Source organism: Anas acuta, chromosome 11 (genome assembly GCF_963932015.1).
Source record: "Anas acuta chromosome 11, bAnaAcu1.1, whole genome shotgun sequence".
NCBI lineage: Eukaryota > Metazoa > Chordata > Aves > Anseriformes > Anatidae > Anas > Anas acuta.
The window spans coordinates 11,782,943-11,804,878 of NC_088989.1; the positions used below are offsets into that span (position 1 = coordinate 11,782,943).

At 38.6% G+C, this 21,936-nt stretch overlaps 3 protein-coding genes across 3 annotated transcripts in view; 2 read left to right on the forward strand and 1 right to left on the reverse strand.

Moving 5' to 3' along the window:
* The window catches only part of SEC61A1 (SEC61 translocon subunit alpha 1), a 327,869-nt gene that overhangs the window by 29,102 nt on the left and 276,831 nt on the right, over positions 1-21,936 (forward strand). The window lies entirely within an intron of this gene.
* On the reverse strand, positions 1,765-18,403 carry RUVBL1 (RuvB like AAA ATPase 1). Its single transcript, XM_068694368.1, has 11 exons — positions 18,201-18,403; positions 17,471-17,557; positions 16,720-16,852; positions 13,138-13,289; positions 11,730-11,819; positions 10,726-10,875; positions 9,317-9,380; positions 7,894-8,092; positions 5,918-6,020; positions 2,679-2,770; positions 1,765-2,345 (listed from the first exon to the last, which is right to left on the reverse strand). The coding sequence occupies exons 1-11, from the start codon at positions 18,339-18,341 to the stop codon at positions 2,186-2,188; spliced, it is 1,371 nt and encodes a 456-aa protein (XP_068550469.1). The 5' UTR covers positions 18,342-18,403; the 3' UTR covers positions 1,765-2,185.
* EEFSEC (eukaryotic elongation factor, selenocysteine-tRNA specific) overlaps positions 18,949-21,936 on the forward strand; it is a 128,492-nt gene continuing 125,504 nt past the window's right edge. The window contains exon 1 of the mRNA XM_068694365.1: positions 18,949-19,323. The gene's annotated coding sequence lies outside the window, so the exon portion shown is untranslated. The remainder of the gene's footprint in view (positions 19,324-21,936) is intronic.

Genomic DNA, 21,936 nt, shown 5'->3' on the forward strand with positions numbered 1-21,936 from the left:
AGCTTAATCCACTGGGTTTCCTCCGAATGTGCCATAGCAAAAAAAAAAAACAGAACACGTCATCCTGCTGCAATAGAAAGATATTGTAGAAACACTGGAAATTAGTGTGGTGGTGTATTTCCAATCTTTATTCATTTGGACTCAGTAAGAGAGAGGTCTTTTTAGGTGTGAAAGCAGGATTGTTCCTTGGCCAAAAATATTCGCAGATAAACAAAAAAAAACATTCATTAAATATCTCTGTCACTGCTGTTTAGTTGCAGATGTAGAGAAAGGAGTAGATAAGATTATTTAAAGTGCAAAAGCTAATTAGGGTTGGCTGACAGAGTACTGAATTTCACTTTGAAGAATGGGACAGGTTTTTACATGACTGAGATAGCAGAATGTGATCAAAACATTATTAAATCCAAATTATTCAGCTTCTTTCCACTTTTTTTTTTTCCCCAGAAGTCTCTGCTGTCCAGTCCATGGTGGTGTTGTTTTTTTTCTTGCTTTTTAGAACTGAAAAATCATCAACCATTTCAACAAACAGCAATTCAGCACAAGGAAGAGAGAAGCTGCTAGAGCATATGGGAGTGAGGTCAGAGGTTTTTAGCAGCTAGATTCCTTCCATAAAGACAATGAGTTTATGCATTGGTTTTAGAAGGCAGAATACTAAGACTTAACCAGGAAGCTTTGTTATATTTGATACGCTGGAATTAAGCTATGTAAATGAAATGTATACAAACGCGTACCATGGTTGTCATTGTAACATCTCTAACTAACTATCAGGAACTCTTAAAAAAAAAAAACTCTTTGGAAAGCAAGAGCAATAGAGGTGTTTTTTAATTGAAGAGAAAAATGCAATAGCCAGTGCCTGCCTAATGCACTACTACTGAGAGTCGACCAGTGTGAGAAAGGAATGATTTTCTGTGAAGGATTTGTGGAAGGTTTAGTAGCCGTATGCTGGATTTTTGTCAGAGTGCTTCTCATTTAGGAATGTGGATTACATTTTTGATGAACAAGAAGTGTTAACAGAAAATTTATCAAGTTTGCAGTTGCTAAAAAGGAAAAACATTTAAAACTGGGTGCCTGTGGCAAGCTATTATTCCCTCCTCCCCTCTTACCCTAAGAACTACACTTACTTAAATAAGTGTACATAAAATAGTTTAAATCACTAAAGTTTCTAAAAAGAATGTGAGGTTAGTCATGTTACACACATGTATTCATGTTTTCAGAGAAGGAAGCATGCTTCGTGAACAAGAGGCTGTGGTGAGGTTCATAAAAAGTCTGTAGAACAATTTCAAAACTTCAATTGACTATTATTTTCACTCTCTGCTAAATTTCATGTTTATTATACATGAATATTAATGTTCTTAGTCTGCAAATTGTTTTTGATTGTACTTGAGCAAGAAAGTGAAGAAAGAACATAATGCTTCTGTCTTGTTTAACTGTATTTTTCTTTTTTTTTTCAATCTGCTTTAAGAAAACTCAAAGAAAGGATAAGGTACTCCAGAAGAAATGCTTTAAGTTAAGGCCAAGGTAGTAATTATTCTATATTTATGCATTTTCCAAAACAGTCTTCAGAGAATAAAAAAACAAGACCTAGAAAAAGGTCCTTAAAAAGGATACCTTAAGAAAGGTTCTTTTACTGCATCTTTCATCTGCTGTAAGTCTATTTTTGTTGCAGATCCACTTTACCCATATTTCGCTTTAGTGAATTCTAGATTTTTTTTATTTCAACTGTTTCTTTAGGTAGGTGAGCATGCAGGACAAACACAAGCAAACTTCCACTATTCATGAAATATTTTATTATAAATCACTTCAGACAAATTTTTCAAAAAAAACTGTTCATATCTGTAAAAGGAAACTATTTCAAAACAACATCCCTAAAGAAAATACTGTTCTTAAGCATCAACTTCAGTCAGAGCTCTTCTGTAACAAAATCTAACAAACAAAACCGATGGGTCAAGAGCTATTCGTTTCAGATGTACTCATAAAAGGGAGACTAAGATGTTGCACAAATCACAGAGAATCTTTTTGTTGACAATGAAATAGGAACATTTGCTAGTTAATTCTGGCCTGACAAAGCAGCCCAATATTTAAATATTTTCCAGTCCCAAAAGAGACAAACCATTAACATTTCTTATTAATTAAGCCAGTCCTGGGTAAGGGTTAAAGCCACTTCAAAGCATCTAACATAAGCTCTTCATTTCATGTACTTCTCTTGTTGATCAGCCAAGATTTTTGCTGAGGATTTGGCATCATAGAAAAGTTCATTTATTTCTTCAATATGCTCCTTCTCAATGCTGTCTTTCCCATTAATCTTGGCAAGCAGGTTAGCTGGGGTCAGTAACTGCACAGCGTACCTGTGATCAAACAGAGATGGATGAATAATTACAATTCAGTTCATCCCAGTGAATTAAATGTACGTATGGGTGGGAAATTTGTTAGGAAACACACAGCTCCCTCAGCAGTATTTAAAAAAAAAAAAAATCTTTTAGATCCTCTAGCATGTACACTCGTTAAACAAGGGAACAGGAGGATTACCAATCTTTCGTAACATCAACACTGTTCTGAATAAACTGCGTGTTATTGTATGGGAGAGGGCTATCTCACTTCAAAGAGATAATTATCCTACATTGTTTTTAAACCCAGTCATACATAAGATGTAGCAGAAAATCACACTGTGTTCATCTTACCTTAAGGTTGTCTTGGTACCAATTTCCCCTAAATGGTTTAGAGCTTCTTCACTAATATTTATTCCTTCTGTTTGAGCACGAAGTTTTATGATCTGTTGGGATGAACAATTAAGTCAGGTAACAGCCCAGACTATTAGCATGCTATGCTAGCTTAGTTTCTAGAAACCCTGTCAGCTTAGAGATGGGATGTGCTATAAAATGAGATGGTATGGAGTTATCCTCGTGTAATTTACCACAGAACTAGAACAGATTTGTGGAATTCTAAGTCTTTGAATAAGTAAATACAATGTTGAAAAACTTATAAAAAGGCAGGTAAAATAACATATCTGGACTATTTCTTGATAATTTTGTCTGGTTAGCAAGATATAAACTGTGCTTTTCATTCATAGATAAGAACTTAAACAAGGAAAGTGGAAAAGTATGCAGGAAGTAGCAGTGACAGCTAGAGTCTTGTGGACAGCTACATCTGTTCCCAAATTTTGTAGCGTATTGCTGCTGCTACACAGCAGAGCTCTCCTGCAAGCCCTACAAAAAATACACTCTTCCCTTAGGAACTCACAACACACTTTTTATTCAACTGACATTAAGATAGTAAAATAAATCAAAAAGTTACTTTCTAAGATTCACCTATTACTGCAAGAAGAAAAAAATCACTAAGAAGAATCTAATCTTTCAAGAACAGTCTCAGCTCGTACCAGTTTGAAGATCTTTACAAAGTTGGAGAGCAAGATATCACCAATAAGCCTGAGCATATAAAGCTGTAACAAAAGTGGCACAAGTCTCTCGGTAGTCCGTATTACCAGCTGAGTGATAAGGGGCAGACTGGATAATGATGTTGTGTTGTAGTGCTGAGATAACTCTGGAACTGCAAGCCTCATATAATACAGGTATTTTTCACTTTGGCAGCTTTGTAAACAAGATATCAAGAAGCACTCGTTTAAATTAAAGCCATAAAAATGCGCCAGGAGAGTCAGGGTAGGGAACAGAGTAAAAGAGTGGTTTGAAATGGTAGGAAGTTGCGCTAAGATATTAACACTGAATATCAGAAATGCTACTGCAAATTGCAATTTCAAATTGAAGACCTTTTCCATCTTATAGATCACCCAAATATCACTTTCTGTTCACTGAAATACTGCTACTTTATTCTTCTGCTAGAAACAAGACACCTTAAATGCCACGTCTCTAAGAACAACTATTTTAAAAAAAACTTTTTGTCTAGCAACTCTGCAGAATCTTACTGAAGGATCAGGGTCTAAGGCATTAACCCAGCAAATACATATATAAACAAGCTGCTGTGAAATAGGAAAAGTGTTTACCAGGTGAAATACATTATGAACAGAATGTGCCAGTTATTACCTCTATCTGATACAAAGGCAAAACAAAAAAAGATTACCACAATGTCTGACTAGAATATTCTTACAACAGTGAATTTCCTAGGACCATTTTCTCCCTGTTTTGGTTACACTAAGGTAACTGGGTCTTGCTCTCTCACAGCAGAGCTATACAATGGAATTTCTACTGGTTAGGAACAAACTTTTCAGTACAAGGACAATTCTTGCACTGATAAGCACATCAGTTGTGATAAGGCAAGGAGTCTCGCACAGAAACACAACCAGGGAAAACTTCTTCCTAGCATGAAAGAAAAATGGGAGCAAAAATAGAGAAATAAATGGACCTCTTATTTTTACTGTCCTCCCTTACCCGTCCCCCCCCCCCCCGCCTCTCAATTGTATTTAGTTACATTCAAGGGTAATAAACAGCTCCTCCTTCTCTCCCAGGAGAAGTCATTCAAAAGCCTTAATTTAAGGGAAAATGAGATTATCTGACTATGGGAACATGATTTATGAAAAAAGGCTGTATGTATTTTTAGCTTTAGGAAAAGCTACTGTAAACACTTTTTCCCTCATCCCTGCGGAGGGTGGAAACCACAGCGCTTAGCCAGCTCTTCTGAAAAATCAGCAGTTCAGACAATAGCTCTTTAACAGTGTATTATCTGCATGATAATATAGCACACTAGATAAGTATTACTTATACATACTCCTTTCTGTTAAACATGCTATATATAGCTCAGAGTGCATATTCTTGCTACCCTAATTGCACAAAATTCACATACAATACAGGGAAGTTAAGACAACTGTCTTTAACATCTCCAGACTAAGCAGAAATCACGCTTTAATACCTGTTTTGTATGCAGAAAATACATAATCGTGTTATTGAAATCACTGGGCTGCTTCTACTATTATCTGTACTTTAAAGAATTAAAGTATCCTTTTAGGCACAAAAAATCATCCAGAGCATGGTTCAGCTGTACGTGAAAAGCTCCTCAAACCAAATGAAGTGAAGCTTTGCCTCTACGTTTATATTCGATAAATGCCTCAGCTTCACCTTGGCACTTATCCAGCAGCAGGAGACTATTATCTCGTGACAACGCTCTCCTCCATTGACACTATCTCTTAAATAATACAAAGAATTGACATGATAAACTGTAATGTCTTCTGCATTGTGTCACTTCACAGCATTGAGACGCTAATGAGGGGGATCTTTGACACGGTGCATCATAATGGAACCCAAGCATTATAATCGATACACAATACGTTGTGATGGTCCCACAGGAAAGGTTCCAGGCATTCAGAAGCGTATCTCTGCAACATTTACTGTGCTTACATTTCCAAACTTGACTAGGAGCATAAAACTCCTTCCAGTTTCAGGAAACTACTCCAGAAGATTAAAGCTATAGTACAGAGCATGGAGGCAGAAATGCAGTGCATGAAGTTGCGTTCTGTAATCTCTCTCATCTCTCGTGTGGAGGAACAGCCTGAGGAGTGGGACCATTGGTCCTAAAATCTAACACTTCCCCTTGTAACACACAGAAAAAGAGCTACCTCCTGGAACCTGCAAACTCTATGGAAAGCACAGCGGTGCAAGAGAGGTGGTCAGCTAACAATTCATGGCATTTCACGCAAGTGAGATGTCACTTTCAGCTCTAGATGTGTTTACCAATAAAACTCATCAGTGGATGGAAATCCAACAAAAAAGTGCAGGCAGAACCTTAACTGGCTTATTCTCAATGGTTACAGAAGCAGCATGCATTTAGGAAGTGGTAAGCTTTCTGGCACAAACCCTGCTGACCATACAGTTTCAAATAGCTCTATAGCAACAGAAATATACAGAGACATAGCAGTTATCCCAAGAGACTAGAATTCCAGGGACTTTTTAGAAGCTCTTTAAAATGTTTATACCTGCTTCATTTCTTGGGGTGTATACAGCATGGTTCGGATAATCATCACTCTGTCCAGCAGGTCCAGTGGTATTCCATGAGGAGACACTACATCCTCTGTGCCTCTGAAGGAGAAAGCAAACAGAAATGGATCAACTACTGCTCTGAGTTCAGTACCTTGATTTGACTAAAATCAGTAATAGGTGACTACACATCTACTGCTTTACAATTCTTATGTCTTCCCCATACAGGCATGTTCCCCAGACACAGACAGGAAATGGTCTAGTTCATACTGGACAGCCTGAAGGAAACAAATACTATTTCTGGAACTCTTAAAACATCACTCAGAAATAGTTGGTGGTGATGCTTTTTTTCATGTTTCTCTTCGTTGCATCTTATACAATACAGCCTTAGCTAATGTTCCGAAGTATCTTCCAGAAAGGAACAACTCATTCTTACTAAGTTGTTCACCAATGTCAGTAGAAATGATATCCACTACCATTAATTGGGAGAACGTTTTCTCTTGCTCAACAAGCCATTACTTAGTTCAATATTTCCCTCACCCGTACAGCCACCACAGTGGTTTTACATTACATGCTTGCAATCCAGCAAATTGTAAGCAGAGTTGGAGATCTGTGCATGAAGGATAGAGAAGGATCTAGACCCTCAACCATTTTATTTGTTTGGCATAAAGCAGCCAACAGCAAAATCACAGGCACATCTACTCTGTTCTTCCAAGACAACCATGAGTTGCTGTGAAGTCAAGAATGAAAGAGAGCCACATTTCATGAGACCTATGGAGATCACAAGTGAAAATGGTAAAGTGCAACTACATTTCCAATTTCTGTGCCAGCCTTTAAGTATTTCACCTTTTGTTGCAGTCCTCTGTGGGAGACAAATCAAAATGCCCTGCAATCATTTCCTGCTGTACTCTTGAGTAGATGGTGTTGTTTCCTCTGAATCAGTTAATTCTCTTATGATTTAAAAACTCAGCTACAATTAATTTTTTCTTTTTAAGAGCCACCACTAGGTGAATTAGAGCTTCACCAACTATGTGAGATAACAGTATACAGTAAAGACCTTGCTTTTAAGGGATTTAGTTTACCAATACTTGATACAACTATTATATGGAAAACTTCCTTTCTTAAATCACGTGTTCCTGTCAGTCCATGCTGACAGTGCTGTTTGTTCTATTTTTACGAGACAGCCTTTTTATGCCTTTGTAAAAAGAGCACTGCAACATCTACCTCAAACATTTTTGAAGAGCTTATCACCTTAACTTCTAAGTAATGCAAACAAAGAAAGATTAATACCAGATGAGCCAGTAAGAGTGAAAGGAATAGCTGGTTACACAGCTGAATTAAATCAATTTAGAGAGTAGCAATCATTGCTAATGACAGCTTGTTTAGACATAATTTGACCTAGACCACAAATTAGCAGTAAAAGTTCAGGAAGAATCTGAAAGAAGAGCACACTTTTACTGAAAATGCGAAGAATGTGTTGTGTGGGTGCAAAATACTGAAGTAGAGGCACGAACTGGAGTGGAGATGAAAAATAAGTTAGTTGGCAAAGCTGGAGAAACAAAAAAATCCAGCCTAATATAGTAGGAAAGAATGGAGAATGGGGACAGGCTGAACTGTGATATGCTTTAACAGTAAGAACAGGAAGCTGAAGTCTGATGCAAGAAGGATAGCAGTGAAGTTATCCAGAAGGAGGAAACCATGATATTAGAGATTTGTAGCTCTGGTGCTCTGGAAGTCCCTAATGCACAAGCAAGAGATGTGTTAAGGTATCCAAAGAGAAAGGTAAGTGTAATAGAACACCCAGGAAACAGACAATTCAGAGGCTGTTAGAGAAAATGAAGAATTCCATTCTGCTTTAATTCAGTCAGTCTGGCATGAAGTGCTTTTCCCTTCATGAGGCTCATGAGCAGTTCTGGAGCACTAGTGGAGCTTGCAACTCAACTAATGAAACTTGAAAATTCAACTTTAGACATACCTGATAACACAATTTCCTCGATTGGAAGCAAAGATGACAATGGGGGAAATGGAAGACTCCAGTGCTCGGTGCAGGTATGTGAAACATTCAATATCCAGCATGTGAACCTCATCTACAAACAGCACACCCGGGACCAGCTCTGCAATGCCTTGATCAATGTATTTATTTACCACTTTATTTATTTCTCCTCTAAGTTTATCTACAAGAACCAAAAGAAACGGTTAGTTATTCTGCTAGTGAGCTGTATGTCTCTATGAAAGACTTAGAGTAACATTCCCCTTGAAATTTTCATGGGTTGGTTTTTTACTGCCACAAGGTAAATCTTTATGACATCAAAATGATGTGGCATTTAAAACTAAACTAAGATCTGTGATTTCACTGCTATATTGCAGAAACACCTGTGCATCAAACTATTCCTAAACTGAACTTCTGGCACTGAACTGAAGCAGTCTGTTCTCTCTCTCTTACCTTGTGAAACACTACATCAGAGGAAGAAAAGACAGTCAGCTAAACATCGGTTTAAAACATGAAGCTTAACCGAGTTTCCAAGCACGGGTGAAGAGAACATTACGAAAGAATAAAATATTCCTACTGCATTTCAGCAAGGCAGTTCTTTTAACCAATTATATGTGCATGTACATTATATATATGGGGCTATATAAAAATTCTGTCAACATTTGGATCTCAAAGTCATGCAAGATGTTATATGGATAAATCTGACTTCAAAATATGCAAAGTGACCTCTGGAACAGAAGAAAAACTTCAAAAGAGCACCATTCCGGTTAAATACTGAAGACGACTTTGATCTAAATTTAGATAGTCACTTACTGAAACATTTCTTTCAAAGCAAAAAACAGAATAGATCTTTCTGTAGATCTTTTTTCCTTCCATGATCTGTAGGTAGGAAAGCAGCAGTGCACTTAGACCATCAAGTCAAAATGCAGCTGCTATAGAATTGTCAAAACCAAATCAAGGTCTACAGAAGCCTTTTTTCTGCTCCACAGAAATACCGCATAGTTGCTTCATGTAAGAAATAGTCTAAGGTTTTTAGATCTTGGGGGGGAGGGGGGGTCAGTTTGGATCTCAGTGTGGCTGTAGAAAAATATGAACTATGCACTTTCTGGTAGCAGTGTTTTGAGAAGGGGTATGGCACTACCTTTCTGACCTCTTTCTCTCTGAGAAGATGGGTAGAGTACAGTATGTAGTTTGAAACCATCTGTGTGAACCAATAACATGTTGGTACTCTTTCCAGCTATTACAATTGTGGCAGTTTTATCACTGCTCTCTGAAATCTGAACGTTTTTGAGTAAATATTATGAAGGCATTCATTAGAGATGTCACATGAATAACATGATTTTTAATTCTTCTCTAACTAGCAAACATATGGGTTATGTTGGTCAGAAATATGATGAAGGATTCATACCAGTAATTTCAGTTTTCTTAGGCTTCATCAATTGTCCCATCATAGAAAGGATGTCTTGCCCACCCTAGGAAAAGAAAGTTACAGATCAACTATTAAGTCTTCTAGTGAACACATACAAGGAGAATTTTAAAAACTGGGAAGTGGTTAAAGAAGTTGTTTCTTACACTTAACTCAATGCTTTATTTCATCAGTGGTTGGTAACTTGCCAAAGGGTAGGCAACTTTACCACAGTGGTATCCTAATAGATTAATTATCCATGCCCACACTCATTCTTTAGCCTTGCTCATTTGGAGTGCGTAAAATATCAAAATGAGATACCCTCTTTTAAAAACTGTAAAAGAAGCTAATTAAGAACTGAAAACATCATCAAGGAACAGAGACTTGGGATGGCCTGTGCACACTGTAACTGTTCAACCTATCAACACAATTATGCTGAGTTTTAACACTTTTTAATTCCTCAATTTTATCATGTAAATGATTTTGCTGGGAAAAAAAGTATGTTTATTAAAAAACATACTTTTAAAACATACTTTAAAAAAATTAATATACTTTATTAAAAAATATATTATTTTTATTATAGGTTAAGTGGTTGTAGTATCACAGTGTAGGAGTGGCAGCCTTTAAACATGGATACTGTATTGTCAGTGGCTTTTGTTTATGACAGAGATGGAGTTTCCTCAATACTCAGTTTATGTTAAGATACAGTAAAGAGTGTTGTGTTTTTGTTTTTTTTGCTGAAATGCATTCAGAACTCTAGTGAAAGGAAGTTCAACGAGAAGTTATGATATATTTCTGAAGGAAGCAGGGACATTAACAGAATCTACAGCAAAGTCAAAAATACTTTGTGATCATTTATCATAGTGCTTGCAATTTCTATTTCATGGCCACAAAGCCATAGCTACAGAGAAGAAATTAATCTGTGTTCATGACTTTCAATAAAAAAATTATGCAGATCTGGCTGCTGCTACCTCACATCTTTCCTTACAGAGAGAAAGATGTAATCTTTTTCTCTGGTCAAGAGGAGCAGCCCACTCAGCTTTTTCTGCAGTGGATGGGGCACACCAGTATGTGGAAGGAGGGAGGCAGGTCTACATTATGCTTTTACTGTGAAGGTAGCAGATCCCACATGTCCATGTGGAAGTTCCTCTGACAAATATTTGTAAGTGAATCCTATCCAAGCAACCACCTGTTTGACCTGGACAGGAGGGCCAAAGAGGCAGCCAACTACGGTAGGACCTCCCTGCAGAGAGGAGAGGTAGAGTGGCCTTCAAGGTAAGACATGCTGCTCTTCCTATTGAAGGTAATTTAGGATATCTCAAAGCTTTTTGCATCTCCTTGATTATTTTAAAAGCTATCACATCCATGTAAAGTAATTTTCTTGTAAAGACTTCATCTGTGGAGTCAGGTACCTGAGGGCGAGCGTTGGCCACATCCAAGTCATGCAGGGTGACATCCTGAATAATTTCCTTTTTCTTGTGCACATCACCCTTCGGCAAGGGAACGTATTCTTCAGCTTCAAGGTCGAATTCTGTAGCATAGGTATCACACCTGCCTTGCCTCTGGAGAAAGGCAAAGAAGAAAAGCCCAGGTATAGAATTGGTTTCAGTGCCAAAACTTGAGTGACATAAACTTGATAAAGGGCTTGGTTCACAATTACAGTACTGAAAAGCTTCAGTCTGACAATTCAGACACCCCCCTCCCTGACTTAGCAACAGGCATATTGTATCTACTGATCAAAGCTCAAAAACTCTGGTGAAATGCACCTGATATTTTAGCAGTAAGAATATTCCACTTTTCTCTCTCTCCCTTCCCTCTTCTTTTAACTGTATGCAATTCTTGCTAAAGGACAAATCCAGCAGATTAGCTAGAGATTGGGAGAACTGTTCAAGACTCCTTTGTAGGTGGGTGATTTATTATATGATACAAAATATTATGCTCATCCATTAAACAGCAAGTATCGCTGTACACTACTTTCTGAATCAGATATGAAAAGAATGCTAACTAATGCAGTATTCCCTTCTACATGTATATATCTTGTGGAGAAAATACCAGAGCGATAAAAGAAAGATTAAATACACTGCACATGTCAGCCTGAAAATGACTAAAGTTGCTTGGTTTTCTCCCCCCTTCCCTTAAAGATGTTTTGATCTTACAGAAAATAAAGCTCATCCAGGCAGCATCAGTGATAGCTTCCTTGCCAGATGACCTCAATTGTGAACCAGATGACCATGCTCTTTCAGTGCAAGAGATATTTTTCTTTATAGATAAGGAAAACACTAGGCTCTTATTAAAACTTTCACGTAACCATTTCACATCAATTAAGCTTAACAAATTGGAGAGCTTTTTAACAAAGGCAGAGAAAGACCTGCAAGAATACATCCACCTGCATAAAAATGCAGAACTTTTATCTTACCTTGACGGCTCCGCTGTTCGCTTCAATATAAATAACATCTCCAGTTTCCACTCGTTCCTTCTGCAAGCTTTCAAATATGCTTGGGTCCAGCTGGAGACAAACAAACATCACGGTTGGTCAAAACAGTTCCATATTATTATAGTAATGGAGGAAGAGAAGCTTAGACTAAAGCTCACTCCTATCAGGCAAAATTAAACTGTAACCTCCCCCCCCCCCCCCCCAAATACCTTGTAGGATTTTATGAAGCTGTAAGACCTGGAGTACTGGTAGAGTACAACCTTAGTCTCTATTGTAAAATCTGAAAGAAGATGCACAAAACTTACTTCCTTACATAAAAATAACTGTCTGAAGAAAGTGACATTAAGAGCCAAAAACATAATGATTGCAGTAAGAAAGTATACCTTTGTGCAAAGTGACAATATGTTTATACCTAGGATGTGGTGCTTTGTTTGCTTTCTAGCAAAACTTGCACAAAAAAAACTGGCTATTGCACTGGCTTATGCTACTTGATCTCTTGAGTCTGCATACTCTGTGGAGCTGGGTGAAGGAGAGTGGATATGGAATATGTTAGATGCTATTGTTTCTCTTAGTACATATTTATTCATTTTTGCTCTACATTTTCTTGTTTTCAGAGTGAACAAACTGAAGATGATGCTTAACAACAGAGACAGCATTCAGTTCCTTCACACTAACTGACAGGGAAATTAAACAATATGGACAGAGACTTGTACAAGAAAACAAAGGGAAAGTGGGTCTGAGCTGGCAACCTACCAGCTCAATTTCTAGTTCTCTATCACATCTCCACACATAGAAAGAAGGGATGTGACAGAAAGAACGATTTATACTGAAGCAGGCAAAATTTCCCAAAACCATACTCAAAAATTCAATTCCGTATCAGGAAAACAAAAAAAACCATACAAACAAACGAGCTTTCTTGTACATTCGCTGTCATGACCACAAAGTTACAACTGCAATCAGTGTGAGCACATCATAGTCTGAGGCAGGTTGTAGCTCAGATTCTCAGCTAAGCCCATTTTTTCTGTGATGCTAGTAAGGCTGTAAAACTGCATCAGAATCTCTTCCTGTTTAAACTCTCCTTTAGCTCGCTTGAATGTGCATGAGTGTGTGTTGCCAGACAGAAAAATAACAGGAACTGTTGACTGAGTGATAGGATTACCCCTCATTTCAATGGGTAGGAGAAAAGACTAACATCTAAATAATCTCTACAAAAAGCAGATAAACATACATCCTCAGGAGTAGGAAAAAGTTTTCTAGCAAAAATGTCTCCTGGCATTGCTATGCTACACAACTGGGGATCGAGAGCTTAAAATGGAAATAAGAAGTGCTAAAAACAGAAGTTGTAGATATGAAATTGTTAAGGAAATTTTTGAGACTCTACCATCCATACCTTCAACTGTTTGGTTCCCTTTGCAGTTTTGAGTCCTATAATTACATGGCTGATGGTTTTGCCGTAACCCCCCATAGGATTTTCAGTCTCACATGGAGTTAGTTCTGTAACCTCTCCTTCATAAACCTCCTTGGTCTCTTTAATCCTCAATCCTGCAAGAAATTGTTTGGAATAGTACACAAATCAATGGCCATAAACTTGCATAAATTGATTAACAGGTATGTTAGAATCTCATAAAATTAATAAAAGCTTAATGTATCATGTAAAATATTTATCAAGTTAATAGCAAAAGGTGAGCTAGACAAAATTTAACAGAGTTTGCTATGATGCAAACTTAAAACTATTCCAAAAGAGGTGACATTGACATCCTTACTTTGCTGTTTTTCAGATAGTTCAGAAATCATCACGGTATCTGAGTATCTTGTATTCTTGTCACAACTATTGTAATGGACTAACAGTTGTTATAAACAGATAAATAATATGGAGCTGAGGAGTTTTACGGTTAGGCTGTCCCCAAGAAAAAGCACTATCATCACCACCACTACAATTATGCAGATGTTCTAACTACATAAAAGTTCAAAGAGCCCACATCTGAAGAGACTCTATAAAGCATTTTATGAGACACATATGCTGTACCAAAAATAATGAATGGGCTGTAACAAGATATAAGGAAGTCATCCTGCCCAGTCTGAGGCTATTAGGACTTTATAAAACTTTCCTTGTTCCTCAACTTTTCATTTTACTTTGAAATAGATCAGACACTTCACCAGTAATCTTGAGTTGTTGATAGGGAAATAGAAAGAACTGACAAATATGAGTCTGTCTCCCTCTACTGGACCCAAATCAAGAGTAGGATTTGAAATGTGAGAAATAGGTTATTTGTGGACAACGTGATTTCTTGGTACGAAGTATTTGTTTTCTCTTATTTAGCACTATATAAGAAGTTCTATATGAAGTTAATTTTTAACATGTTTTTCTGGTATGCCAAACCATCACATAAAAAAATATTGAACCTTTGAGTTATAAAATTGTCCTAGACAAGGCTGTATCCCATAGGTTACATACGCAAGGAATATGTAGTAATACGGGAAACTGTACTGCAAAACTGTCGGTGGTAAGAAATGGACATTCACAGGCTTGTTTTTCCTTTTTGCTTTGTTTTTAAACTTTCAGCACAAGCACTGCTCTGCTCCCACAAATTGCAAGACATTCATGCTTGCGGTAAGTTTTGTATGTTCCTAAAGTACGTCTTCCAGTTTCACTCTTCTGAAAAGTAGCAGATTCACATGATCAGAATCTGCTCCACAGCACAAACCAGAGCTTGAGCCAGCAAGGATAACCCAGAGACTTGCTTCAAAAGCATGCCTCTAACTTAAACTGATGTGTTCACATAGGTATGTCCATAGAAAATATTTACAGTTTAGCATAATCTGAGCAAAGGTAATCATGTTCTGAATTTGCTGATTATTTTTTGTTTTCAAATCAACCTGCATTTATCAGCTATGAATTTCACTCTTAAATGAGCTCTAATTTAAACAGAGACATCTACTTACAAATTAGAAGCATGAATCTAAGAAAGTTGTAGAATGGTTCATGTTTGGGCTCAGTAGCACTATACGTATGAACTTAGACAATGCTTATTTGATTTACTGGCAGTTACAATTTGGAGATACAGGGAATGGACATGCTGTTCAAGGGGCTATTCTAGTAGTAATTTGTTACTGCGACTGAGCTTGTAACATTAGCTACTGTCATCATCCGTGCCAGCTGCTAATAAGCTCTATACGATATTAATCCCTCTCATCTGAAGTGTTTTTTGTTTTTAAAACCTGTACAATTCCATCTTCTCATTTCCCACTCCATGTTTTTATGTTTCTTACATCTACCTGCTATACACTAGATAGTGCCTGGCCAGTAGAGAATGTCAAGTCTGTTATTAAAAGACTCAACAAAAATTCTGAAAACTCTGAATTGCCCTCTTCCTCGTACAGCAATGTGTTTGAACGTGTCAGATTCTCTTGTTTCCAAGGGAAAAAAAAAAAAAAGGAAAAAAGAAGAAACTGATGTTAACATCCCTGATAATTTTTATAAATAATATAGATGATATATATAGAACCTGCTGGTAAGGTATCATACAAAAAAAAAAATCAGGTATTGATTGACGTAAATTCATTTTTTTTTCTTGCAACCAGTCACAGCAAACAGTGCGTTGTGCATACAAAATCATTTTTTAGAACATGCACCCTTTTAAAGTATTTATTTACCCAGCAGGGGATCTAAAACCTAACTGAGATTTAAACATGATTGGAAAGTGTTCCATTTTGAAAAACAAGGGATACTAGTCCTTTAAAATATTTTTTTACACTGATAAAAACATTCAATAAAGGTTGTGTTATGAAAATGTGACAGAGAATTCAACACAAAGGAATAAAAGAGGTTCCATCTTTCATTAACACCAATATTTGTTTAGAAGTGTCTCTCTACTGCCATTCAGGGAATGCAGGGGACTGACAATGTATCTGGCTGTTAACCTGAGAGAGTTAAAATACTGCTATCTCTGCAACTGACAACACGGATGGCAGAAGTTTCATCTCTTGGTTCAAGTTTCCAAATCTCTGACAGGGAACTTCATCACATCAAGGAAATATTGCAGACTACTCACTCTCTGGCTTCCCTCCCCCAGGCCCTGCCAGACTCATGGTAACTAGAAGACCACAGACTACTGAAAGTTGCTTTCTTATAAAAGTCAATGGACTGCGTTTGTTTGGTTGCAGAGTTGAGAGACATCTTCACTGCCATCAAATACTCTGATGAAGTCAGAGGGGAAACATGGTACAGAAACCAGGAAAATTAACTGTTAGTATGTCCAGTGTTTGGGTTAGGCTATCTTCAGGCAATCCTCAGACAAACAAGGGCCACTTTAACTGCATTTATCAGCTGTCAGCAAAGATCACCTAAGAGATTTTAGATACTTAGTAAGGTTGTATTGTAAATTGGTTAAATTTGCATTGAGCTTGTACAAGCACTCTGGAATTGAGAAGAAAATTGAGGAAGGTATTAAGTTAAGGTATTTATTTTGCTGGCACAGAATCTTCCTCTGGGCTCACTGTTACACTAAATCACGCTAACACTGCCATTTGGGAGTCCCCGAAGAAGGCTGTTTGCTTAATAGCATAAAATCACATAAAAAAAAAAAAAAAGGAGAGACCATTTTGCTGTCTGAAAGTATTTCTGCTAATGTAAGAAACTAAAAATAGGTTTTCTTTTGTATTTATGCAGTCAAAAGCAAAAGGAGATGGACCTGGAGGTTCAGAAGAGACTCTGGGGAAGCAGAGTAAACCAAAAATAACTGTGGGATATAACCATTATATTATGGTTTATGTCCAGAGGGCCTTACCGACTCCACTAAGTATGGGAAGAGATTCACCAAACTAAGATAAACCCAAAAAAAAAAAGAACATACACTGTGATCTCGAAACCACCATGACCACTGAAAAAATCTTCCTTTTCAGATGACTGGAAAAAAACCAACAAAGTAAGTATCATGCAAATACTTAATTATTCTGCTTTTTTGAAACTTACCAATTGCCCGTCGGAAGTTTTCCATTAGAACTTCTGTTTTCTTGATCTCAGTGGAATAGACTTCACTTCCAACCATAGGACAAAAGGGAACTTTACTGCCTAGTTCCTGAGCAATAGCTAAAGCCAAAGCAGTCTTAAAAATAGAAAAATAGAAAAAGACATTATGCATTTAATTTGTTTAGGATTCTTTCTGCACAGAGTTAACTTTCCTTATCTTATCGCTTTCCATCTGTCAACTACCAATTTAATATTAGATCCATTCTGTCTGACAGATATGTCTCACACATAGCAAGCCCCCTCCTCCACAAAACAAATTAGACATTAAGTGACTTTTACCAAAGATACATAGAACACCTTAACAGAACAATACTGGACACTTGAATTTAACATCTGATCTATTTCAGGCTAGTTGCCTGAAATAGCAGGAGGGCAAAAATAAAAGCAAAAACTATCTAGGATGTTATATTAAAATTAATTTTGAAGCCTCTTCTTAAGAAACCACACCACCTATGTGTTTATAATCTACACATGATGTCTTTACGCTAATGATGCCTGAACATACCACTGGATACAGCCAACGTTAATGACATGGCAAAAATCAAAACATAAAGCGGGGAAACACATCAATACCGTAATGAAAAAGAAAATCCGGTAGATGAAAACAATATGTAACCACTACGCCAAAATGGTTTGGGCAAGAAATAAAATGAAAATAGCTCTTGGAATACTTTATAAATAAGGAAAATAATACCTTGCCAGTTCCAGGAGGTCCTGCCAACAGTACAGCTCTACCAGCCATTTTCTTGCTTTTGATTAATTCCACTATAATCCCGCAAGCCTATAAATTAAATAAATATTTACATTGTTAACAATAGTATTGCTGTAATATTTTTCATTCCAGTAACAGTAGACATGTCAAGAAAAATTAGGTCATGTGAACCCACTAAAATAAAGAGGATTACAATTTTATGCATATAAAATAGATGCAAGATCAGAAAAAAAAAATACTTCCCACAATTACTTTATCTAGCACGCTGAAAAAAATTAATCAAATACAGCAAAACTCAAACGTCAGAGCACAGCATCCTTTCCCTCTCTCCGAGCAACAGACATGTATCAGGGTATAAAAATAAAGCAAGAAGCGCGGTTTGGGCCTTCAGAACGACAATTCGCTGAAGCACTCCCCGCGGGCCGGATGCAGGGCTGAAAAGGAAGCCCCAAACCCCACCTGCAGCGCATCTCTGCCTGTTGGCGGCTTTTTGCTGCCTCTGGCACCTTAGTTCTTAAACTCAAGGCGCAGAACAACGCAGCCACTGCGGGGCGAACGAGAAGGAGCCCGGAGCCACAAGCCCAGAGCTACGGGGCCACAAAACCCGGGGGCTGCCGCCCGGCCTCCCCTCACCTCAGGAGGGGCCAGGATCGGGGCCAGGATCGGGGCCAGGATCGGGGCCTTCCCCCCCCCCCCCCCCCCCCAATCTCACCTCCCTCGCGTTCTCCTGTCCCACCAGCCCGGCCCCCGCCGGCTTGGCGGTGCCGCTCTCGTCCAGCCCCAGCCCCTTGACATGGCTGTGGGCGGCGATGCGCTGTGTTTTGGACGTGCTCTTCACCTCCTCGATCTTCATGGCGGCCCCGCTCCCCTCCGCGCCTCACGCGGCCCGCCCGTTGCCAAGGCGCCCGCCCGCCTCGGCTCGGCCCGCCCCCCGGCCGTCGCTATTGGTCCGCCTGCCGCCCGCTCTCGGTGCTGATTGGCTGAGGCGCCTGCCCGTCGCAGTCAGGGGGTGCGTTGGGGTTTAGCGTCCGGCTCGGCGCTTCCCGGTGCGCCGCTCTGAGGGGCCGGCGGCGAGCGGGGGCTGCGGGGAGGGGGGGGCCGGGGGTGAGGCGGCTTCACCTCACCCCGGGGGTTGTGGCCAGGGGGTGGCTGAGGGCTGGGGGCACTGCTTCTCCCCTCGCCACAGGGGGCTCCGGTTTGCTCCCGGTGGTCTCCTGCCCCCGCTGGCAGTGGGTGCAGCTCACAGCTTCTAGCTATTGGTCATGGAAGTAGCAAGGGCAGGCTTGTACCCCCGAGTGTGTCTTCCTAAATTCTTCCAGTTACCTGTGTGACAGCTAAATAACGCCATTTTGTATGTCTAAGGTACTTACGTAAGCACCTGAGGCGTTAATTTGTCTTCCAGTACGCTGTATGTATGATCTAATAGCTTCCTCCTGAGCTTGGGGCTACCAAATTGAGGAATAAACTTCATCTCCTCAGCATCCAGCTTCGTGCCCTCACAGAACTCACCCATGGCTCTCACACCTGTGCCATCCCGTGGCTTGTGGTTCACCTGTTGCATCTTCTGTATGGTGTTTAAATGCTTGAGACGGAGACGTGTGAAATCTCAGAGCACCTCAGAGGTGCCTGTTCCCCTGACTTGTCCTTGCAGATACAGGGATTACTCTCCAAAATGAGAGGACTCTTCCCACTAATGCATCGTGTCTGATAATAAAGCTGTGGCTACGTGTGTGATGCCACAAGGTTAATGGACTAACAGCATGATGCAGGCCTGTTTGTTCAAGGGGATGCTGCTGTCTCAGCTCTGCTACTGCTTGCCAGGCAGAATTACAAAGGTAGTTGTGTGATGACACAAAATAGAGGGGAGCTTTTGGGAAGGGTGGGTGTAGTGGCTGGGGCTGCAGAAGCTTGGTGGGCACGATACGTGCTGTTTGTTCCCTTTTTGTCCAACAGCTTCCGTTAGTTTTGATATGTGTCATTCAGCAAAGACTTGGCTATTTGTTTTTTTCTTTTTCTGCTAACTTGTTCTGTCAGTTTATATTTACATAATCTAGTTTAGAATTGCAATTACAATATAATTGCGCACACATGTAGTTCAACACCTTTGTAAGGGTATCCACTTAGACAACTGTTTTAGCTAAGAATTTTTGAATCCAATAAACACAAGCTATCCCTTAAATAATTAAAAAAGCATGTATACTATTGGATTCTATACGTCCTTTCAGGGTCATATTAGTCACAGAATACAAATGCCTAATATGTACTGAGCTGTAGACATTTTTTGGTAAAAGAGCAAATATACAACTTTGATTTCTCTAGTGTATTGGGCTGCTGCAAGTGTTGTGGGTATGTCTGGTCAGAGTTCAAGTTTCTGCCAGTTCTGAAGGAATAATTAGCAAGTCTTCGAAGAGCTCTGGAGGCAGCGATGTTGTTAGCAATAAGTTCAGGCCAGCTATGGCACTCTTTTAATAAGAGCTAGCAATGGGTGAAATATGTAGTCTTTTGTTAACTTTACTGAAATCTGTCCATATGCTCCGTGTTATCTTGTTTGAAATTGCAGCCAGGCACTTTTTTTTTTTTTAAACTATGGCATTTCAAAGTCTATTTATTAATATTTCCTTATTTTCTTTTGTGAAAGGGTATAGGAACATACACTGAGACAGAAAAATAGAGAATTGCTGTTAATGTTCATTATAATTTAAAGGAAATGTAAAGATTAGCTATACTACATAAGAAATAGTAATTTAACTAGAGATTTTCTGATAAAAATGGGTAGCACATATTTAATGAGAGGAAACAAAACCAGAAGGTTTTTAACTTTTGTATCTACAGCAATAGAACAGAAAAATTCTCAAAAAGTCTCAAAAATAGAATTGGACTGAAACCTAAAACTTCAGGCCGCTAGGAATCATCTCTAGTCAGTACATAAAATCTACTGCCGTGATGAAGGTACAATTTTAGCACTAACCTGCAGAATTCATTATGAAAATGGCTTGGGTTTGTATTTGCAGTAGAAGAGGGTATTCAGTATTAAAAAAAATCCACTAAACAATTGTTTACTTGATGGATGTGAGACTGGTTTCTCCCTCTTACTTGATCAAATGAGCATCACTTAAGGAGTTTTACTGTTACCCTTCAGCTTTGAACGGTTTGGCACATCTCATTGTAAAAAAAAAACTGATCGTTTCACTCATTCCATATGCTTGTAGAGCATCGTACTGAAATTGCAGTTAGAGGGGGGAAAAAGTACATTTGGGTGAAGGAAAACAAACAATAATCCTTTAGACCACACAGGATTAATTGTTTATTTGTCAGAAAGAGAGGAGTATGAGAAGAACTACCGTAAAGTTTATGACTGAACTCAAATAGCTTAGAAGATCTATAATAATTGATGTCTGATGTGATATGATGCATCAGCATGAGGAAATATTGAACCTCAACCTTAACATGGTTTTTGTGGTCTTGGATAGTTAATGCATCCATTAAAGAGGGAGAGTAAAATAATTTTGTTGCAAAGCTTGAGTCTCCTTTGTCCATTCCATGAGATTTAAGTCAGTGTTAGGCCATTCTGCCCATCTCATGTTATAGGTGCTCCGAGTATAATTTAATATTTCACTAGCCAGTTAACCAGAAAAAATAATACCTGTCACTAACGGTCTGAACTGTTATTCCCCAGGTTTAATCAACTCATTTTACCAACATTTCTTTTGCCCCCCTGTTTGAGGTCTCCTGTTTGGCACAGACGTCATGTGATACCCGATGTGGGAGCTGGAGACTTGAGAGCTGTTTTCCTAGACTAAATGTTTGAGGTTACAGGACGTGGCCTAGTTTCACATAAGCTTTCAAATTTCAGTGGGACATGCTGAATCCTGAAACTGTCAAATAGTGTATTATTTTTGGAGTGAGAGAGAGTACGTGTGTGTGAGTGTGTGAATGACCTTTACATTTTTACTCTATCCTGAAAGTCTGACTTCCTGCCCTTTCTCCCATGAGTCCATAAACTTTAGCAATTAAACTGAACACTTTTTAAGGAAGAAATTCAGTACAGAAGAGAAGAACTGGAAAGGGGAATGGTGTATTGAGGACAAAGCAAGGAGAACAGCTAAATGCTATAAACTGGTTGCTTTGTGATGGATGTAGAAAAATATGGAGAAGCTGGGATTCTTTCATTTTGCCATGTTTGCCTCTCCATCTTAGTAAGGTCAAGACCTGTGTGTGTTTTTTGTTTTCTTTCCTGCAAAAGAAGCTGAAAGGTTTTTCCTACTTGTCATCAAAGCAGTAGGAGTGATGACTCGTAACAAATGCCATCGCTTTATTCCCAAATCCTTAATTCTTCAAACTTTGTGAGCAACTACAAAGAACCTCTCTTAATGCTGAATAAAATTGTCCACATGTTTATCAAATATCTCCTCCTTGTTATCAGTGACAAAGTGTATTCATGATACTGC

What these genes read in the sequence shown, in the direction of transcription:
- RUVBL1 (XM_068694368.1), bottom strand. Translation starts at nt 18,341, where the DNA reads ATGAAGATCGAGGAGGTGAAGAGCACGTCCAAAACACAGCGCATCGCC. An exon ending in TGGCCAACGCTCGCCCTCAG is followed by an intron (nt 9,381 to 10,725) that starts GTACCTGACTCC and finishes TTCTTTTCCTAG; the next exon opens with GGTGGGCAAGACATCCTTTC. An exon ending in CACCCCAAGAAATGAAGCAG is followed by an intron (nt 2,771 to 5,917) that starts GTATAAACATTT and finishes TCATCCCAACAG; the next exon opens with ATCATAAAACTTCGTGCTCA.